Source organism: Panthera onca, chromosome X, assembly GCF_046562875.1.
Source record: "Panthera onca isolate mPanOnc1 chromosome X, mPanOnc1 haplotype 2, whole genome shotgun sequence".
Lineage (NCBI taxonomy): Eukaryota > Metazoa > Chordata > Mammalia > Carnivora > Felidae > Panthera > Panthera onca.
The window spans coordinates 18,066,270-18,086,597 of NC_138357.1; the positions used below are offsets into that span (position 1 = coordinate 18,066,270).

At 40.5% G+C, this 20,328-nt stretch overlaps 1 protein-coding gene across 7 annotated transcripts in view; it reads left to right on the plus strand.

Moving 5' to 3' along the window:
• Positions 1 to 20,328, plus strand: part of PABIR2 (PABIR family member 2) — a 208,904-nt gene that overhangs the window by 13,544 nt on the left and 175,032 nt on the right. For 2 of the 7 annotated variants that reach the window (XM_081794060.1, XM_081794057.1), the window contains exons 6-10: positions 23 to 124; positions 475 to 560; positions 1,272 to 1,336; positions 3,592 to 3,688; positions 11,190 to 13,932. In XM_081794060.1, coding sequence (XP_081650186.1) covers positions 23 to 124; positions 475 to 560; positions 1,272 to 1,336; positions 3,592 to 3,688; positions 11,190 to 11,334 — 495 coding nt within the window. In that variant the 3' untranslated portion in view covers positions 11,335 to 13,932. Of the gene's footprint in view, positions 1 to 22; positions 125 to 474; positions 561 to 1,271; positions 1,337 to 3,591; positions 3,689 to 11,189; positions 13,933 to 14,016; positions 14,260 to 20,328 lie in introns of those variants that run through there. The other 5 variants (XM_081794063.1, XM_081794058.1, XM_081794062.1 and 2 more) reach the window with 5 other exon arrangements.

Sequence of the window (20,328 nt, forward strand, 5' to 3'; positions counted from 1 at the left end):
AAATAACACTTTATGTTTACAGAGTGATAGCGATTTTGAGAAGCCGGAGAAACTATATTCTCCTAAAAGGATTGACTTCACTCCAGTTTCTCCGGCACCATCACCCACCAGAGGATTTGGAAAGGTAGGCTCCTTGACAAGGTGTTAGCTGTCTTTCACACACTGAGCTGTTTACTCTAAAACACACACGCGCGCGCGCGCACACACACACACACACACACACACACACACACACATCGCCTCATTTTTTAAAAAATCCAATGACTGGAAGGAAAATCCATGAAAGTTTCTGATAGTAACTTGAAGAAAATGGTACGTCAGTCTAGGTACATATTCTCACGCGTGTGTTTCTGCGTATGTAAAATATACACACACAGCTAAGCAGTTCTAAGGATGTCGTTTCTATTATTTTGAGAACTTTTTGAAAGCCAGAGCACTAGAACTATTTTAATATTAAATATGCTTTTTTTCTAGCAATGTTTTTCACCATCCTTACAAATGTTTGTGAGCAGCAGTGGGCTGCCGCCAAGTCCCGTGCATAGTCCAAGACGCTTTTCCAGGTAAGTCAGCCTACTTTTCAAAAAATGTGGTTGAAATGCTACACGTTCAATTTGTGTCTCCCGATGACCTTTTTCCCCAACATTTTCTTACGGAAATTTTCCAACAGACAGCAAAATTGGACACAATGAACATCCATATACCTACCACCTGTATTCTAGCAGTAACGTTTTACCAGAGATGTGTTTTTTGAGACATGGTGCCAGAGAACGAACACACGTACACACGCACACGTGCATGCGCGCAATAATCTATCCTTTGTAAGGATAAGGAAAAAAGTTTGTTAAAGATTGTATACCAGTCAAATCCAAATAGTTTTTTAATAAGGTTTATCTGTTTTGAAAAAACTTGTGGATATTTTGTCTTATAGAATTATTTTTTTTAAGTTTTTTTTTTATTATTATTTAAGTAATCTCTACACCCAATGTGAGGCTTGAACTCATGACCCTGAGATCAAGACTTGCGTGTGCTTCCGACTGAGCCAGCCAGGTGCCCCTAGACGATTTTTTAAAATAGCTTAAAATGCCGTGTTTTTTCAGATTATCATATTCCAGGTCAGATCATGTATTGGCAGTTCAGTTACTCAACTTATAACACAGGCATTTTCCATTTTTTTCTACATGACTGTCAATTTTATTGATTTATTTGGGCTATAACGTTTATCTTGCATCTTAAAAGTACTTCACATCATCCTGTTTGTTTATTCTTTGAAGCAGGAGGAGTCAGAGTCCAGTCAAGTGCATTAGGCCCAGTGTTCTTGGTCCTCTTAAAAGAAAAGGTAAGTGTCCCACTTCTGATATTAAACCTAGTTGAGCTTGAATGACAAATTAGAATTTCTGTCTGAAATTAGCTCAAGGCGTGATTCCTTTTTTCTGAAGAAATAGGAAATATTCTTCCCAACGTATGCTTTACTGATTCTGAAGTTTGTAAATTGGTTACTTAACACTGTCCATATTTTTTACACTTCACAACTGAATCTTATTCATATGTTCATATTACCAATATATATTCCAAAACTTTTGCCTCTCAGTGATCTGAATAGAAAACAGATGCAAGTTAATATGTTGCAGAAGTATGTGCTTATGTCATAGCGAACAGGTCTATAAACATGCTGTATACTCAAATGCCTAGCCCCCGGAGTCTATTTTCAAAAGGCAAAAAAAATTAATGCACGTTTAGTCATTATTCCTGGGCCTGTATCTATGTGATTGCAAGTGTTGGGGGTCATTTTAAATGAGAGTTTTAGCAATAATTTTGAAAAAGCAATGCACTAAGTGATTTCTTTGTGTAGATCTCTGTGGGGGCCAGGAAACAAGTCGCTCTCCTAATATCAGGTTAACAGGTACTTGCAGCTTTAGTGGAAACTCCAGCGATAGCATCATGCCCAGATTCCAAAAGTACGATATTTTAGATAACTTAAAATTAAAGATGGTGTGCTCTGGAAAATAGATTTTGATATGGTGACAATGTTTGTATTCAGCGAATAAATTTTATTTTATGAACTAGTAGCCTTAATGCTGCAGAGAATTATTTACAATCATAGGAACCCTCTCAGGAGGTATTACGTGACACTAACACCTGGAAACAAGAGCCATCATTATTGTTATCAATTTTAAATATCTTGCAGGAAATTGGTGGAATTAGTATGGTTGTTTAGTTTGAAAGCTATTCCAAAATATACCAGCAGATGGAGGGATTCTTTGCTAAAAAGGGCTAAAGTCTTTTGCTAACAAGGTGTTGTTGAAAGTCCAGCAGTAGCTTTTAAAAGCTCCATATTAAAGCTTGGAAGAAGCAGATAAAGATATAACCTTTCCTGAGTTTCAGCGATTTTCAGAATAGTTCCAGAAGAGAGGTAATATGAATTAATTGATAATATGAAAAAAAAATGAATGTTGCATTTGTTCTTTCTTGATCTTTCTCCATCCTAAGAATCTTGTACAGCTTTAAGTTCACAGTTACTAATTTTCTATTGGAGTATAGTTAGGCCCAAGAATTGAATTTTGTTTAATCTTCCATTGTAAAGCTCAGATAAGGAGCTTCAAAACTAAGGTATTTATTTGTGTGTTTTAGATCATGACTTATTTGGAAAGGGGCTTTTTCGGTCTAACCGAGGGTTTTTAGTCTTAGCACTCCTGGGGGCAAAATGTTATTGTGATGGATGCAGTTTTTCTGCTAGCTTCTAGATGTTCTGAGAAAATCTGGAAAATTGGGGTAGCCAGTACACCACCAATTTTGTGAATTGACTAATAATTGCTTTCGATTACAGATGGGCGTTCAGTTACTATTTTTTTTAAAAGAACTCTAGCGAAGAGTAAAAGTATGATTTTTTTCATGGGATTTTCTTCTTCCATGCCACACATTTCATTTGTATGTAAAGATGTCAAAGGCTTCCTTAAACCTTACCTGGGTAGTCAAGTCCCCTGGGCCTCATCATGTGTAACATCTTAGAAAAATTAGGTTCCGATTTTCAGTATTTTCTCTTAACAGAGTTATTTTTGTTTTAGTCTTCATTTTACTAAGTAGTCTAAAGCAACCTTTGAGTTTATTAGACTACATACGTTTCAACCCATTTGACTTCGACTCGGGAAATGTTCCACTATTAAAATAATATAAAATCAATGGACTTTCCTAATTCTCTAGGATAAATCATTATTCACTGTGAGCTTCAGCTATTTGGGGAGTCTTTATTTCTGCTGTGGTAAGCCTTGATTCATTTTGCCCGATGCAGTCAGTGTTCTTCTCTTCTGTTAAAGAACATGACTATATCCGTAGTGTGCTAAATAAGAAGGGCTTTTTCTTTTCTTTTCTTTCTTTTTTTTTTTTCTTTTTTTTTTTTTTTTAGGGCTGCTTACTTTTTGGTTGAGGTTCTATGGAAGCATGTTTCTTCCACCTTAAAGCGCATGGAAAAATAGCTTTGAAGTAATGGCTTGAAGAAGTATTCTGAGCTTTGGTTAAACAAAGATCATCCCATTTTAGCACCACGCCCGTATCTGTAAAATTGTTTTACAGTAGCATCATCTCTTTCTGTTTTAGGTGAAATGGAAACGGAAAGCCAGCCCAAGAGGCTCTTCCAAGGCACTACCAATATGCTGTCTCCGGAGGCTGCACAACTGTCTGATCTCAGTTCATGGTAAAAAATGAAATAAAATCGAAAAGATGTTAGGGTATGATCTATTTAAAAAGAGCCACATTAACAGTACATTGGGATCATTTGAAATAATATTCAACTTTTGATTCATGCTCTGTAGAAGGGAAATCTCCATGGAGGTACAGATACCGTGGAAAACCAGATCATTTGAAAGTCATCGAGTACTTTTTTGGGAATGTGTGTTTCTTCTTGGCACCTTCATTCCTAGCTCCTGTCAGGTCAGCCTCTCTCAGTGGGTGCTAATGGTGTGGGGGAGGGGCAGCAGCTGGCTGGCGGGAGAAAGTTTTCCTGGGTCGCTGTGGACAGTGTGCCTCGATCGTGGCTGTTCTGCCACGTTTTGTAGTATATTCTTTTAACTGAGCAGAGAATACCGGCATCCTCTTAAGCATGGCGTTTTCTAAATAGCATTTCCTGTTGTTGTAAAAATCTTTTGGAAATTTTGGAGGTATTCTGTCCTAATCCTAACTGAGGTTTTGTTGTATACCAATACTTCCTGACTCCTGTGGTCTGTTCACATAATTTCTTTTAGTCTTACTCATCCAAGTGTGGGTGTCTAACTTAAGACCCTTCAGTGTTTTTGTGCAACAGTCAACTTCTCTTCATCTACCTGAAGTTGAGTACTTGGATGCTGATGTACATATTGGAAGGAAGGGGAGGGATAGTGGCAGTGGCCGGGTAATATGTTGAGATCTTTTAGCATGTATTTCTAATCAACTCACTGAGCACCTGTGTTCTAGACACAGTTGTGTCTAGACTTTTTGTTTGGCACCTTTTGTCAGGATCCTGAGTTTATAGCCGAGGGTCTTTTTTTTTAAGAGCCCAACAGTACATTCACTTCAAAAAAAAAAAAGGATGGGAATACTTATTTAAAAAGGGGGGGATTGGACGCATGGGTGGCTCAGTCGGTTAAGCGTCCGACTCTTGATTTTGGCTCAGGTCATGATTTCACAGTTTGTGAGTTGAAGCCCTGCATTAGGCTTTGTGCTGACAGCAGGGAGCCTCCTTGGGATTTTCTTTTTCTGCCCCTCACACACTTGCGTGTGCATATTATCTCTCTCTCTCTCTCTCTCTCTCTCTCAAATAAAATAAATACTTATACAAAAATAGAAGGACGGTGCCCTCTAAATGGAAGAATTGTGTAATCTACTTATAAGGTATAAGGATTAGCGATTCTTTCTTTCCAAATCAGATACTTGTTTTATGTAAGATAACCTGTACTTCTAGTTGACCAAGAAGTCACAGATTATTCTAGTTTATTAGACTCGTCGATCAGTGCCGTTCTAATGTTGGAACAGATGTCTTTTAGATTGTTCTAGCTATTTTCAGCCCCACAGTCTCTCTTCTCTCTCATATGTGTCTGTCCTTGATGGCTCAGTGTGCTAATTTCGGTATAGAGTGCTTTTCCAGGTATGTAGATGATTGCAAAGAGAAAACTTCTAAAGCTCGTCAACAGGACTAGTGGATGAAACTCTATACTTAGTGGAAACTGCCTATCACTTTTATGGTAAAGTGTGTTTTAATATAGGCACATGACATTATAAATAGCTTTGCTTACCCAGTTACTAACCAAGCAACCAAGTTAGGGAAAAGATACGAAAGCATTTTGCCGAGCTGAAAACATACAGGGTGCGGTGGAGTTTTTAAATATTGTCATGGACTCTACAGGATGCCATAAAACAGGTTCACACAAATAAAAAGGGAAAGAGAGGGTGTTTACCAAGGGTCCCTACCCCTCCTTCAGACGTTTATTCCTCTGAGCAGCAAAACGTATGTTATCGACCATGGTGGCTGCGGTGAGGGTCCTATTTCTGTCCTGTTTGTGTTGCCACTACGCTCATTCTCCTCCGACCTGTGACTAGCTATGAGAGCCCTGGGGACACTGACATTGGCGATCAAGGGCACTTTGATCCCTAAAGGCAAAAAGTGTTGCTTCACCCTGGAAAGATTTGTTTTATTCACATGAGACCAGTCATCGAGCAGTAACAAGCCAACATGTGGCTCAAGTAATATGTTAAAAAGAAATTTATTGCTCAAAACTCACAAAACTAAGTGTGAAAGGTATGTAAGCAATTAAGCTTTAAAAGATGTTTTTAGTAAGTTCGTAGCATCTGGACTTCTGAGACTATTAAAACTTAAAATTGCACTGACTTTTGGGACCCCTTGTATACTAGTATTGCTGACATGTAGGCCTGCAATGAAGAGATTTTAAACATGAGTTATTCATGATATATAAAAATTAGATCCTGCCTTTGCAGAAACTGTTTTTCCTATCTCTGTAATGCAGTTTCATTGATCAGACATCCGTATTCTTAGAAACGGGGACAGAGATGGAGACTAACTGTGTTCTGGTTTCTGTTGCCAAGGGTAACAGTATACTTGATCGCTGAAGAAACCATATTTATATATTTTAGGGAGCAGAAAAGGTACCACCAGATCATAAGTAGATGTTATCTCATCATTTAAGTTATTGTAATTTGTTCTCTGCCCCACCCCATAAAGAAGAGGTGGGTTTTAAAACTTTAAGTTAAACTTTATTTTTTTAAATATAATTTATTGTCAAATTGGCTGACATACAGTGTGTACATGTGCTCTTGGTTTTGGGGGTAGATTCCCGTGATTCATCGCTTCCATACAACACCCAGTGCTCATCCCAACAAGTGTCCTCCTCAATGTAAATTAAGCTTTATATATCGGATAATAGTCTTTAAAATCTGATGTCTGAAGTGTAAATTAAGTGTGAAGTTTGAGTATGGACCCATTTGGGGTTTGTGTCCAGTGTGTTAACTGCCACGCAAAGGAATAGTAGGCCTGCTCTTCGTATCATATTTTTTACTCGATGAAAATTCTGAAATCTTTGCCAACCAAATCTGGGGAGCATTGTTAACCACAAGGCAGGAATTCTGTCATTCTGGATTTAGTCCTTCTGAACATCAAGAATTTTTTTTAACATTTTTATTTATTTTTGAGAGGCAGAGACAGAGCACAAGCCAGGGAGGGACAGAGAGAGAGAGGGAGACACAGAATCCGAAGCAGGCTGCAGCCTCTTGAGCTGTCAGCACGGAGCCCGTCGCGGGGCTCGAACCCACCAACCGTGAGATCATGACCTCGGACGCTCAACCGACTGAGCCACCCCGGCGCCCCTGAACATCAAGAATTTGACGATAGCTTGGAAGTTCACCTTTCCGTGGTGCTTTGATTCTTTTTGTGTCTTGAGAACTCTTGTTCTGCTCCTTGTCCTTTTGGGGACAAGATTATCTGTGGCACGTTACATAAAGGAATTTTGAGGGCCACCAGTCATATAGTGAAGATTAAGTGGTAGTCTGTTTCTCGCACAGAAAAGGACAAGTTCTCCCATGAAATTTTTCCCCACTGCATCAGTGTTATTGTGACTGCTAATTTAGCCTTTATAGTTTTATTTTAACATTTTTCATTAGATTTCACTTAGTGACTTTAACATTATTTTTAATGGTATATGTGTCACGGCAAGAAAATTTAATCATGAATATGTGATATGTGCAAAGAATAAGACTTAATCAAGATTTATTTTATAACAGAACTGTATTCGTATACCTTGAACATGGTTATGTGAGCAGCTTAGACATCTGTGCCGATACTTTAAAGCTCCTATCCCCAAGGTGACTGGGGAAATGATAATATTTAAATGTGTGATCTTAAAAACTTAGAAGTTATGCAGAAAGATAATGCTGGGTCTTCTTCAGGTGAGACGGTAGAGACCAGAGAATGTACCCTAGGGACCAGTTTAACCCACACCAAGGGGTAGGGGATGCCCTGTAAGTCTTAGCTTATACCAGGATCTGTGCTGGGGTTGGTAGAGCTGTGGCTTATTTCTAGTGCATTTACCTGCCTGCCAAATCTAATCTGATAGAGTCCAGTTTATTGACCGCACAAGGCACCAAGTGGCTGACCCAGATGGATAATAGTGTGAGACACGCTGGACATCCTGATTTTGTTGTTACCTTATTATTTGAATGTTTTAATGATTCTCTTATGCTTTCACCCTTATTTTTTTAGGCAGCGGGCACTACCGTAATAATTATAACTATTTTTGTGTGATTTAGATATTGCGTCAATATGTATACACCATGGCTAGAATGAATTAGAATTCGTTCACTGTTTTTAATGTTTATTTTTGAGAGACGGCACGAGCAGGGGAGGGGCAGAGAGAGAGAGGGAGACACAGAATCCGCAGCAGGCTCCGGGCTCTGAGCTGTCTGCACAGAGCCCGACAGGGGGCTCAAACCCACAAACCGTGAGATCGTGACCTGAGCCGAAGTCAGACGCTCGGCCGACTGAGCCACGCAGGCACCCCATCGTTCACTTTTGATTTGTTACCCCTATGTCCAGTTTGAACTGTCTAGGTCCTCTGCTTTCCTTGCATTGTCTGGCTTTCAGCCATTAGTCTGAGGCTCATTAACACCTCCATCAGAGCTTAAGCTAGGAAGGGAAAAAGATAAACTCAAATTGGACCATATGTTGTTGCTTTTAGAAGGCCCGGTAGAAGGTTTAATAGTGAACACTATGAAAGTCACTTTTGTTCAGTGATCTATGAATAAAAAAATCACGTAAGTCTTGCTTTACATGGATATACTGTGGGTAGTTTGTGACTGTTGGATAGAACGGGTTTTAGTTTTGTGAAAATATCCGGAGTAAATTCTACTGGAGGCTAGATGGAGGTATGCTATTGTACTATAAAGGAACAAAGTTTTATGCATGTTCGTATTTAAGAATAGAGAAGAAATTCCTGAAAAGGAATAAATGAAACGAAAAATTCAGATTTGTATTTTTCTCTTGGTAACTGCTTGGTAACTTCCCTGTTAGCTTATTTCTCTTAAGGTAATCAGTGGTGTTAGGTGAGAGCTCTCTCTGCATGAGTCATGTTCTGTGTTTTTGAATGAATGCAGGATTCACCTAAGCAAGCAGGTCTTATTACGAATGGAATCTTTTAACCCAGGGCTCACCATAAGTCTGGTGGCTGGAATAAGAAAGTCTTTATTTATATTCAGATTATCTGCTTGGTGGCCAAATTTTAATCTAAGTCTGTTTTTTCCTGCCAAGTAGCACAGAGCGTGTCCTTCGGCTGCCCGGCCAATATGTGCTTTAGGAAAGTAAATTCATTTTAATATTAGTCTAGGCAAAATGCTGCAGGAGGAAAAATCACATATGTTCCAAAGGCAAATATAAAGGCCTTTTGATTTTCCAATGTCTTAGATTATCTGTGTAACTTTCTTTCAGTACTTTGAATAATTCATATTTTAGACCTATTTTCCCATTGGGTTGAAAAAATATCAGAGCCAGCTAAATTTTCCGAACTTCTTACTTAAAAGTGGTATTATTAATGATGCATTTCACAGCAGTGAGCATAGACTGGGAGTACTGTGGACTATACTGTTTCCATTTTTATTTTTACTTTTCCGAAGCTTATTTGTATTCTGTCTCCACCTAAAAACAATCCACAGGCAATAGAAATGACATTTTGAAGAAAAATAGCAGAGAAGTGTGTGGAGGGGAATGTTACATGTTGTTGAGGTGGGGGAGGTATAGGGCCCAGAAACTTCCAAATGTACTATGGGTTAACACTGGAACTACATTAACTTGGAAATTCATAAAAATGATGTTAAATGCTCTTTTTTAAAAAAAAAATTTTTAGTGTTTATTTTTGAGAGAGAGAGAAAAATAGCGAGCGAGCGAGGGGCAGAGAGAGAGGGGACAGAATCCGAAGCAGGCTCCAGGCTCTGAGCTGTCAGCACAGAGCCCGACGTGGGGCTCAAATTTGCAAACCGCAAGATCATGACTTGAGCTGAAGTCGGACACTTACCGACTGAGCCACCCAGGCGCCCCGATATTAAGTACTCTTAATATTGAGCCTCAGAGCACTTTAGACCAGTGCGGGCTTTTGTAGAAGAGCTAGTAACCAGACTTCATTTAGAATCCATATTTCCTGATCATTAATCCTTCTCCAATTCTATGCTTGCTTCCCTTTCCAAAATTAAAAAGTGTGTGTGTGTAAATCCTAAAACTGCCTGACTACCTCTCCAGCTTTGTCTCTCATTGTGTTCTTACCCTTTGTACTTAACAGCCACACTAGCCTGCTTTTGGCTCCTAAAACTACCCTTGCTTCCTCCCAAACCACACCTGGTTAATGCCTACTCATCTTCCAAGTGACAGCTCACGTATCACTTTTGGGGAACGTGTTCCTCCCTGTTCCTCCAAATTAGATCAGGTTACCCATGTTATGTACTCGCAGAGCCCTTTGTATCTTGCTTTTATTGCTTTGATCGCAAATTATATATGTATTAGCAGAGTTATTTAAATGTCTGTCTCCTGTACTGTACTGTAAGTTCGATGAGGGCAGGGACCATGTCTGTCTTAGACACCACTGTATTTCTAATGTCTAGCCTACTTCCTGCACTTGGTAGGTACTCAACAAATACTAGAATAAATGAATGTGAGTGAATTCAGGCCAGATCGAGAGCATAGAACTTCACTGTTGGATCAGTGGGAATCTGAACCAGAAAGGCAGCCTGGTGCGCAACTGTGAAGGCTCTTAATTGTGAATACTGAAGTATGAAGCCAGGTTTGTGAAGCAGGCCAGATGGGTGATTGGCAGCCATGAGAGCCTGGGCTGGATGGATAAGGAAGGCATCCCTGGGCTGGACTGTAGAGGCCCTGATGCCCACATCAGGTGTTTTGGCGGAAGGATAGGCGCAGAAGCTAGTTGTCAGAATCAGAGAGGCAAGTGGAGGGTGGTGAGGGTATTGGGTCTGTGGCTAGAGAGCATTCCTTTTAGCAGCCTAACTGGACAGTAACTGAAGGCAGCTTGTAGAGATAGCAGGGACACCTTTGGGTTTTGAAAGCAAGAGAAAAGGAAACGGTATAAGAAATTCACAAAATGAGAAGAACAGAAAAGACCAAAAGTGGAGGGGGAAATCAGGAAACAAATGTGTTTGAATTGAAGGCACCTTGGGAATGGGGAAGCGGTCAAATCTAGAGTAGCTGAACACCTGTTGTTCTGGAGTAGAGGAACCACGAAGCAGTGTACTTAATAGAGTACTTCAGACAGTCCAGGGTACCTCAACCAGTAACCATCGCTCTTACTGTAAGGCTGATGGCAAGGGAAGAAGGTAAATCTAAGGGTAGCAATCTCTTGAGCTAAAGGTAAGGGAGTTAACTCCCTCACAAAAATCATGACCTGTCAAGGGGAATGCTGACATTCTGGTGCCTCCACGAGAGCACTAAAATGCTACAGAACCTTGAACGTCTTACTTTGGATTTCTGTGACTTTGTTTTTGCAGGTATCTGAATATAGTCCATTATGTAGTTCATTGCTGTTGCTTTTGTGCTTTTTATCATTTACAAATGCTCTTACCGATTCGTGAGTTCTTGAAACTATGTCGTTGCATGTTATGTTTACCTTTACCCTGATAGATGCATCTGCTTATAATTCTTTTTGCTTTGTCCTCAGTTCAGATATTTTGGATGGCAGTAGTAGCAGCAGTGGCTTATCCTCAGACTCACTGGCTAAAGGCAGCACAACCGCAGAGTCTCCAGTAGCATGCACCAATTCATGCTCTTCGTTCATCTTGATGGATGATCTCTCACCCAAGTGACTTACCCATTTCTGATTCAGTGTTTTAACTGCTGTTTCCTACACAAAACATTTCAGTGAGGAACGCAGACAGCTTTGATCCATAACGAGGATTAAAGTGTGACAGACTTCAACCATTTCGATGCCGTTCTTTTTTGGCATCTCTCTCCTCTAAAGTTCAATTTTACGAGTGTAGTGACCTGACTCATGTCTCTTCTTGCTGATTTCGTTTTGGATCTAGTGACTAAATCTCAAATAACTCATTTTTGATTGCTTAGAGTATATATTTTTTCCCTCCGTGCCTCAGAGAGCACCTATTTTCGAGTCTATGCGTTTAATAAAGGAAAGCACTGATGTGTATTTTCAACAGTGGTTCTTTTTCCCAGCAGTGACATGACAGCTAAAGTTGATCAGAAATTCTCTTGCTTGAGAGATTGTTTTTGTTGTCTGTTGACTACATAGTTTCAAATCTCTTTATTCCACGATAATAGATGGATTGCTTTCGATTATATTAAATTTTTATTTTTCCGCATCAGCTTAAAGTACATTATTTTGTTTCCCTTTCCTGTTTGAGCTGCTTACTTGCCATTTCTCACCGAGGGGAGGGAACACGTAGTTGCTTTCATTACTATCCATGTCGCTTTGCTGGTGGAGTGTATGACGTGAGGATTGATTTTAGTGCTGAGAATGTAAATGGACTGACGGGATGCCTGGATTAGTCACCAGAGGTTCTTATGCCTTAGCTACCGCGGTTGATGTTTTTCTCCCCAAACCTGTTGCCCGAAGGAATATATAAAATATTGTTAATGTTTCTAGGTGGTGTTATCAAGGAGAAGAAATCCCTGCCTTGACCAGATGTGTGGAGCATCTACAAATGAATGAATAATGTTATTTACACACAAAGCACTGTGTAGAAAAGCGTACGCGGAGCTTGACAGCTTGTTTCGGGTGGTATTACGAGGCCTGAGGTGCCTTGGGGTGCAGTGTTGTGCTGTAAAGGTGTATGTCATAAGGTAGGCTAGAAAAGGGGGCTTTATGTGTCTTACTGCCACACGCTGTTTTGATTGCTGCTTTTTGCTGATTCCTTTCTCGTCCTCGGATTTGTTTGTTTTGTCGCGTGGTGAGTGCTGCTGCCCACTGTGTTTTGGTTATTGTGTTTTTGCCGCTAGAGTCAGAATCCAGTTCTTGTTGATGCTGCCTTCTAGCGAGGGCAGCTTCGTATCTCCGAGGAAGCTCTCAGGAGCCGCAAAAGTCCACGTTACTGTGCATTCTGCTTTTAAGAAGCTGTTGAGCTGTGAACAGTGGACATGATAGTAAGTCTGAGGTACCGTAAGTTATTTAATTTCTAAAAGAGGAAAATCCTGACAGAGCTATTTAAAAAAGCTGAGTGTAATCTATCGTTGTGTTATTTATTATTTAAAACTGTGTTAAAATGTTGTGAGAGATTTCTTTTAATGTTGAGACATCGTGGTTGGGTTGTCTGTGTTTAATATGCAAATTTTCCCGCTAGGATCATAATATTCCACGTTTTAAATGAATGTAAGAAATGGAAACTACTGCCTTTGTGTCCTTTGAAGGCAAAGATTCTTGAATTCTGAAGGAAGATGATGCGCTTTGAGGGTACTCACAGAGTAGTAACACTGTATGACTTGAAGGGAAATCTATCCTCTTTGAATTCTGAGACAGCGTCGCTTAGCTTGCAGTAAGTTGTTCTGTTACAGCATCACGTGTGGTGTTGATTTTAAACTGTAATAACCACCACGATGGCCACGAGTGGCTTTGTTTCTCACATTGTTTTCCCCTGTGCAGAGTCCATAATCTTTCAATCCTAACATAAATGTATATATTATGAAGGTCGTTCCCTAGTGTGCCATTTTAAAGAGAAGTTACTTCGAGGGTATTCGGTGTGTTTATTCCGCTTGTGAAAGAACCACGTGAAGATGTTTCTGCCTGTATAATACCGAGAGATGGTTTTCTCTTACAGGATACTTACCCACCTTTGCTCTACTGTCTTCTTTGCCTTAAAGGGATACTTTTGGCCATGAATTTTGGGCTCTAATTTAGGACTCTTAAGAAACAACCTTTGGAATGTGTTGATATTGAAATTTCTTCTTGAAATTCAGTGGTGGGTTAGAATTGGGACAGGAAAATGAAGTTGTTCCAATAGTAGGAGAACTAGGAGACCAGATGATTCACTTTATTGTTTAAACCCAAGTTCGTTTTTGTTGCTTAAATTGACTAGAAAGTTAAGTTTATGCAGGGATTGTTTTGGAATAAATAAAAAGAGATGCTAACCTTCAAATGAGCTCTGGTGACAGTACCCCTTTATTTTTATATAAAGTCTAATATTTGAAAAGTGGTCATTGTTATAAAATAAAATTCTCTCTTCCTATTCTAATATATCCTGTTTCAGGCTTCTATTTGAAAACAAGTACAAGAGATGATACGATAAGAAAATCCTATAGACGCTCTTTTTGCTTGACTAACTTATATAATCACTGTGTTTCATGATAACCGCTTTTGGAATAAATTCTAGAAAATTTTGTGAAATGCTGACCTTGTGTATATCTTAGAATGCAAATTTAATAAAGTGTGTACACATGCATAAAATTCTGTAAAAGTTGTTAAAGGCTCTTTTATTCTTCTGAATAATTAATTTTCTGCCTCCGTATCCCCGTATTGCATTCTGTGTGTCTCGTCGCAGTCAAGTTCGGGATGAAATGATACCAGGACCACAGAAGAATTAGCTGCATTGAAGTTGGGGCTGTTTCCCAAAATGAAAAGGAAACCGCTCCACACGGTCTGTCAGACTTTTCACGAGCATTCTGTAGAACGGGACGATTGAGACTGTTTTTGCCAAGGCCACGCAGACTTCTTATTTTTCATTTTTCTCTTGCTGTTTGTTTTTGACCTATTCATAAGACTAAATTGTTTTGGAACAACATGGGTGGGTAGACAGGTAAAAAATAAAAGCCTTGTATGCGTGACTCAGGCCATAAACACTCCATTTTCTTTTCAGTATCTTAAAAACATGAACTATTCTATTTCACACTTACGGAAAAGTGGCGACAGTAGCACGAAGAATTCCCGCACGTCCTTCACCCAGATTCCCTAGTTAACATTTAACCACGTTTGCTTTAGCATTCTCCCTGTTTCCCCCTCTCTTCTGTATGTGCGAATACTTCATACTTAAGAATTCACGTATTTTTTTCTAAACCATCTGAGAAGTTACAGAAATGACACCCCATTACCTTTACATGCTTCAGTGTACTTTTCCCAAAGACTGGGACGGTCTATGTAATAAAACTATCGAAATCAGGAAATTACCTTTGATAGAAAACTACCATCCAATCTGTAGACTCTATTCAAAGGTTTCCCGTGGTCCCAATAATGTTCTTTTAGCAAAAAGGAAAAAAAAAATCTTTTCTTCTGACCCAGGATTCAATCCAAGATTATGTGTTACACTTCGTTATGTGCCTTTGATCTCCCCCAATCTGAAGTCCCCAGTCTCTCCTTTTGCGATTTTCATATTTTTGAAAAGTACTGGCCAATTTTGAAAACTGTGCCTCAATTTAGGTTTGACTGCCGTTTCCTAGTTATTAAATTCAGGTCATGCATTTTGGGCAGAAATACCACAGAAGTGACACTGCATTGGCAGTGTGTTCTTGCAGGATACACGTGACATCACCATCCTTTTGCTGGTGATGGGAACCTTGGTCCTTTGGTTCAGGTGGTACCTGCCAGGTTTCTTTTGTACAGTTAATGGTTTCCCTTTGAAATTAATAAAATACTTTGTGTGGAGATCCTTTGAGGGTATATAAATACCCTGTTTCCTCAAACTTCCCCTCACTAGTTTTAGTATCCATAGATCATTCATGCCTGGTGGCATTATGATGGCCAACTGATGGTGACTCTCATTCTATCATTCTTTCTACATTTACTGGTTGGCGTAATACCGTAAAAAAAAAAAAATTCCCTTCACCATTTATTTGCATCAGTGTGGGACTCATGGAGTCCTGTTTTAGTCCGTGGGTTTTAAGTCATTTTCGTTATTTTGATATTCACATCGCAGATTTGGACAGTGGAGAGAGCCCCTCCAAGCTGGCTCCTGTGTCCTTTTGACCAATCTCTGGTTTTTTTTGATCAGTGTTTCACTATGTGGCTTAATATGCCCCAGAATCATACGTTCCCTGCCCCAGCCTTGAGATCAGACATTTCTCTAAGGAGCCTTGATTCCTTTAATCTTTCAAAGCCAAGGTGTAGGCACTAGGTATCATCATTACTATCTGGATATCCTGGTCTAAAGGCAGCATAGAGAAAATATATGTAAATGTGTGTGTGTGCATGCACACATATGTATCTGTCTTAAAAAACATGAGTTCAAACTGGTACCTTCGATTCCCGTTAAACACCACAGGGTTCATTCCAGGGTCCACCGTATCCATATTTGTAACTCCGATCTCTGACAGTGAGGACCCCGGCTCCCGTCATCCTCAATACGGTTGTTCATTTCCCCTGTATGTAACCGGTTTCTGACCCTGCCTGCCTCCTCATTTCCAGCCATCTTCCTGCTCTGACCCTGATGGTCCCTTCAGTCCCACCAGCCCTGGCTGCCTCTGCAGAAGGGAAAGGGAAAACGGGCTTAAATACTCAGGTCTTAAATCTCCCTGGCTCACACCCATCCCAGTCACCACCCCTAAGCTCCTCTTCTGCGTTGAATTGCTCACAGCTCAGGGATTTCTTATGTTCATCAGTTTGACAGATTGATGACAAATTGAAGTCAATTTGACAAATTGACTTACTGAGCCCCGTGCTGGGAACTAAGTGCAGATTAAGTTCATGCCTTCAAGTAGACCAGCCTGGTGGCATAAGCGGAAGTAATCTGGAAGCCCTGGTGTCGTGTGGTGAAGCACCCAGTGTGGTGGGGAACACCAAGGGAGAGTCCCTCACAACCTGGGCTGTGCTTCTGGAATGCCTCCCAGAAGAGGTAACACCGAAGCTGAATCTTGAAGAACAAACTTGGGGTGGAGGTGGGAGTCAGGTAGAGGGAAATAGGATACAGGTGCTACCACAGAGACCGGTAACTTGCTAATAGAAGAAACGAGGCTGGAGAGAGAAACATCTGGTATTTCAGGACTTGAGAGTCGGGTTATGGGGGTGGAGGTTATGCGCATAGATGGAAGTAGTGGGATTAGCGGAGAAGAGGGTGAAGGACCAAGTCCTGACCAGCACCAACACCGAAGAGACAGGTTGAAGGAGAGATGGGGCGGCGAGAGAGGTAGGAGAAAAACCTGGAGACAGGAGCTAACACTATCAGCGAAGCTAAGGAAGGCGTTGTCTCCACGGTCACTCAAGATGAGGACTGAAACTCTTCCCATTGGATCCGATAATTCCGGTCCCCGGGAGACTTTCATTAGTGCGCTCTTGGGGAGGTGGGCGGGGCAAAAGCCAGATTGTCGTGGCTTGAATGAAGCGGGGAGTTTAGGAAATGGAGACAGCACAGGCGGTGCCGGAATCTTCTTTTTTTTTTTTTTTTTTTTTTTTTTAATTTTTTTTTTTTTTAATGTTTATTTATTTTTGAGACAGAGAGAGACAGAGCATGAACGGGGGAGGGTCACAGAGAGAAGGAGACACAGAATCTGAAACAGGCTCCAGGCTCTGAGCTGTCAGCACAGAGCCCGACACGGGGCTCGAACCCACGAACCGTGAGATCATGACCTGAGCCGAAGTCGGACGCTTAACCGACTGAGCCACCCAGGCGCCCCGGTGCCGGAATCTTCTAACTCCCTCCTTCCCTTCTCTCCCAGCCCTTGCTCAGTTACAACCCCCACTCGTTCCCCATTTTCTCCTCCGTATCCCCAGCAGCTAGCACTGTATCCAAAACATAACAGTCACTCAATAAAATTTTGTTGAGTAACTCCACCCTCTAACCAATAGGGGGAGCTAGAGGAAAGTCACTCTAACCTGTAGAGGGAGCTGAAAGGAAGTCAGGGGGAGTGTTCCCCTACAGAAGGAGCTGGAAGAAAACCCCCAGGGAAGTGTTAACCACACGCTCTGACCTCTAGGAGGAGCACCAAGCTTCTGGTCTTGCAGACATTCCTGAGGAAAACTTGCTTGAGGAGTCTGCGTCAGGGAGTCCAACCTTTTAATATATACCTAGTAAGTTCTGTTCGTTGCGTGTGGTGCTGATTTTCCATTTATGATAGTGATGTGAAGTTTTCTGTTAGAGTTAGCACATATTTTAAAACATATATTTAAGAAATGAATATAACAAAAAGTGAGCTCATTTAAAGAAACATCTTAAATAAACAATAGTATGAGTGATAGATATCCAAGTTACTGCCCAGATCTTCAAAGTAAAGTTGAAATCAGAACTTAGATCCAGGAAAGCACTGGGTCACCGTGGCGTGTGGAACTGATGGTATGAAGAAGTTAAAGGCTGTTGAATCTGTGTGGAATGCTCTTTTTGGGTGCCTCTTGGATCCTCTCTTTCTGAGACTCTGATTCTGATTTTCCGTGAAGTGTGGTAAGAGAAGTCTGGTGCCTTCTGAGGAGAAGACACTCCTCTCAGCTTGAAAGTTAAGGGTCTGAGGAGAAGACACCCCTCTCAGCTTGAAAGTCAAGGGGGAACTTGGTTGGGGCTCAGGAAAAAGGAGCCTAAAGAGCACTTGACGCCTGGTTTGTTAGGTTCTGGTTTGTTTGGAATTGAGGTGTTTCCTGGGGACTTTCAGTGCTAAAACAAGGAAAGTCTTAGGCAAAGTAGGGCCATTCAGTTACCCTGAGAGGTGTCTTGCCTTCCTCAGGTGTGGTTTTCCTTCAGTTTCTTTCCTTACCTCTCTTCTGAGTGGAGGAGTGTTTAGAGCTCCAAAGCTAAGGTCAGAAGGTCACCCTCAGAGAAAGAAGGTTCAAGTCTAGGTCACTGAGGCCTATTTCGGGCAAAAGGAATTTTTAGTCTAACCCGTTTAGTGACTACACTGAAGTTTGAGGTGAAAGCCTGAGCTGGTCAAGTGTTTCTTTGAATCTGTTCTTCGGGCATTTATCTCCCTCCAAGACCTGTGGGGTACGGGTAGCAGGAAGGGGGACGCTGATTGGTGGTGGTGGTGGGTCAAGGATTCTAGGATTTGTAATCCTGATGGTGTATAGTTTCTCTTCAAGGAAAAAACTAACATCTCATAGCAGTATTTAAAGTTATTTTTTGGGTATTTTTCATCATTTTTTATTCATTTAAAAAGTATCAGTTATGAAGGGGAAAAAGCTCATTATAAACATTATAATTATAAATAAAAACCTTATAGAAGTATGCAAAGTAAATAAAAACCCCTTTCCCCACAGCCTTCTCAACTGTAATGTAAGTTTGATTTGTAGACCTAATTAGCCTTTTTATACATATGAAGCATCTTTATAATAGGCTCACATGCATATTGTAGAGCTTTTTATTGAAGTATACATACAGAAGAGTATACTGCTTGATGAATGATCACAAACTGGATGTCCTATGGAATGTTCTGGAAAACATGTCCTATGGAATGTTCTCTATGACCTGGGTGATAGTTACATGTGTTTATTGTTTGTGAAATTCACAGTGTGAATGGCTAGAAGTGGGCATTAGGGGGCGCTTCAGGAGTTCTGGACTGTTCGTGACATGGGTGATGGTTAAATGGGTTCGTTCAGTTTGTGATAATTGATAGAGTGTTAAATGGCTGGAATTGGCATGGGGGGGTTCTTCAAGAGTTCTGGAATGTTCTATGTTGATCTTGGTGATGCTTACATGGGTTTATTCAGTTTGCAATAATTCATTGGGCATTGGGGAGTACGGAAGTGCTTCAGGAGTTCTGGAATGTGCTATGTTGACCTGGGTGATGGTTTATGGGTTCATTTTTAGCAACTGTATATTATTCCCTTGTACAAACATTCCATAATTTATTTAACTAATCCTTAATTGATGGTCATTTAGGCTGTTTATAATTTATTAGTATACACAAGTAATAACATACATTTATTTTTGCTTCTGTAAGTATTTCTGCAGGAGAGATTTTTAGAAATGATAAATTATTGGGTCAAAGGCTGTGTGTATTTTAGTCATGATTTTCCTTTTGAAAAGGTAATATAAGTTCAGGGTAAAAAATTCAAATAGTGACATGGGCATATAGGGAAAAGTCAGTCTTCCTTCTGCCCTTAACCCCCCAGTTCCATAAGGTGCTTCCTCAGAAGCAACCGGTGTTACCAGCTTTTGGTGGTTTTTTTCCAGAGACAGTCTGCATTGCATACGTATTTGCATATTTTATAGGCACTGCTTAAAACCACACATCCACCCCGCCAAGATTATCCCAATTTATAATCTCTCCTATAGGGTATGAGAGTTCACATTACCCACTAGAGATGATTCAAGGGTTCTAGAAAGATTTGAGTGAAAGAAACAGATTTTATTAATTCATTGGGAATACAGGGTTCAAAATTCTACAGGTACAAAAGAGCAGTGAAGTGTCCCCCTCCCATCTTCATCCCCTAGCCACCCTAGCTTTTCTTCCCCAAAACAGTTGTGTTTCCAGTTTCTTGTGTGTACTTACAGAGAGTTTGCATATGCGAACAAATGCATCAGTATTTTTCCCCAAAATTTTACACAGGCGATAGCATTATTTTTATGAACTGTTACTATGTATTCCCCCCCCCCCCCGCCGCCTTCTCCGCCCACCCAAAGTAAAACCTTTGTGACTTATAATAATAATTGTTCATTTTTTCTCATGAGTCTAGGGGCAAGCTAGAAGGTTCCACTGATCTCAGTCGATCAGTTGAAGAGTCATCTGGGGATCAGTTCGTCTAGTATGGCCTCAGCTGGGATTATTCAGCTCTATTCCACAGGGTCTTTCACCTTCCAGCTTGTTCTTATTGTGGGGTTAGGGCTTCATAAGAACAGAAACCACAGGCCTCTGGAAGCCTAGGCTTGGATCTGGCGCACTGTAACTTCTGTTATATTTTATTGATCAAAGCAAGTCACAGGCTAGCCCAGATTCAAGGC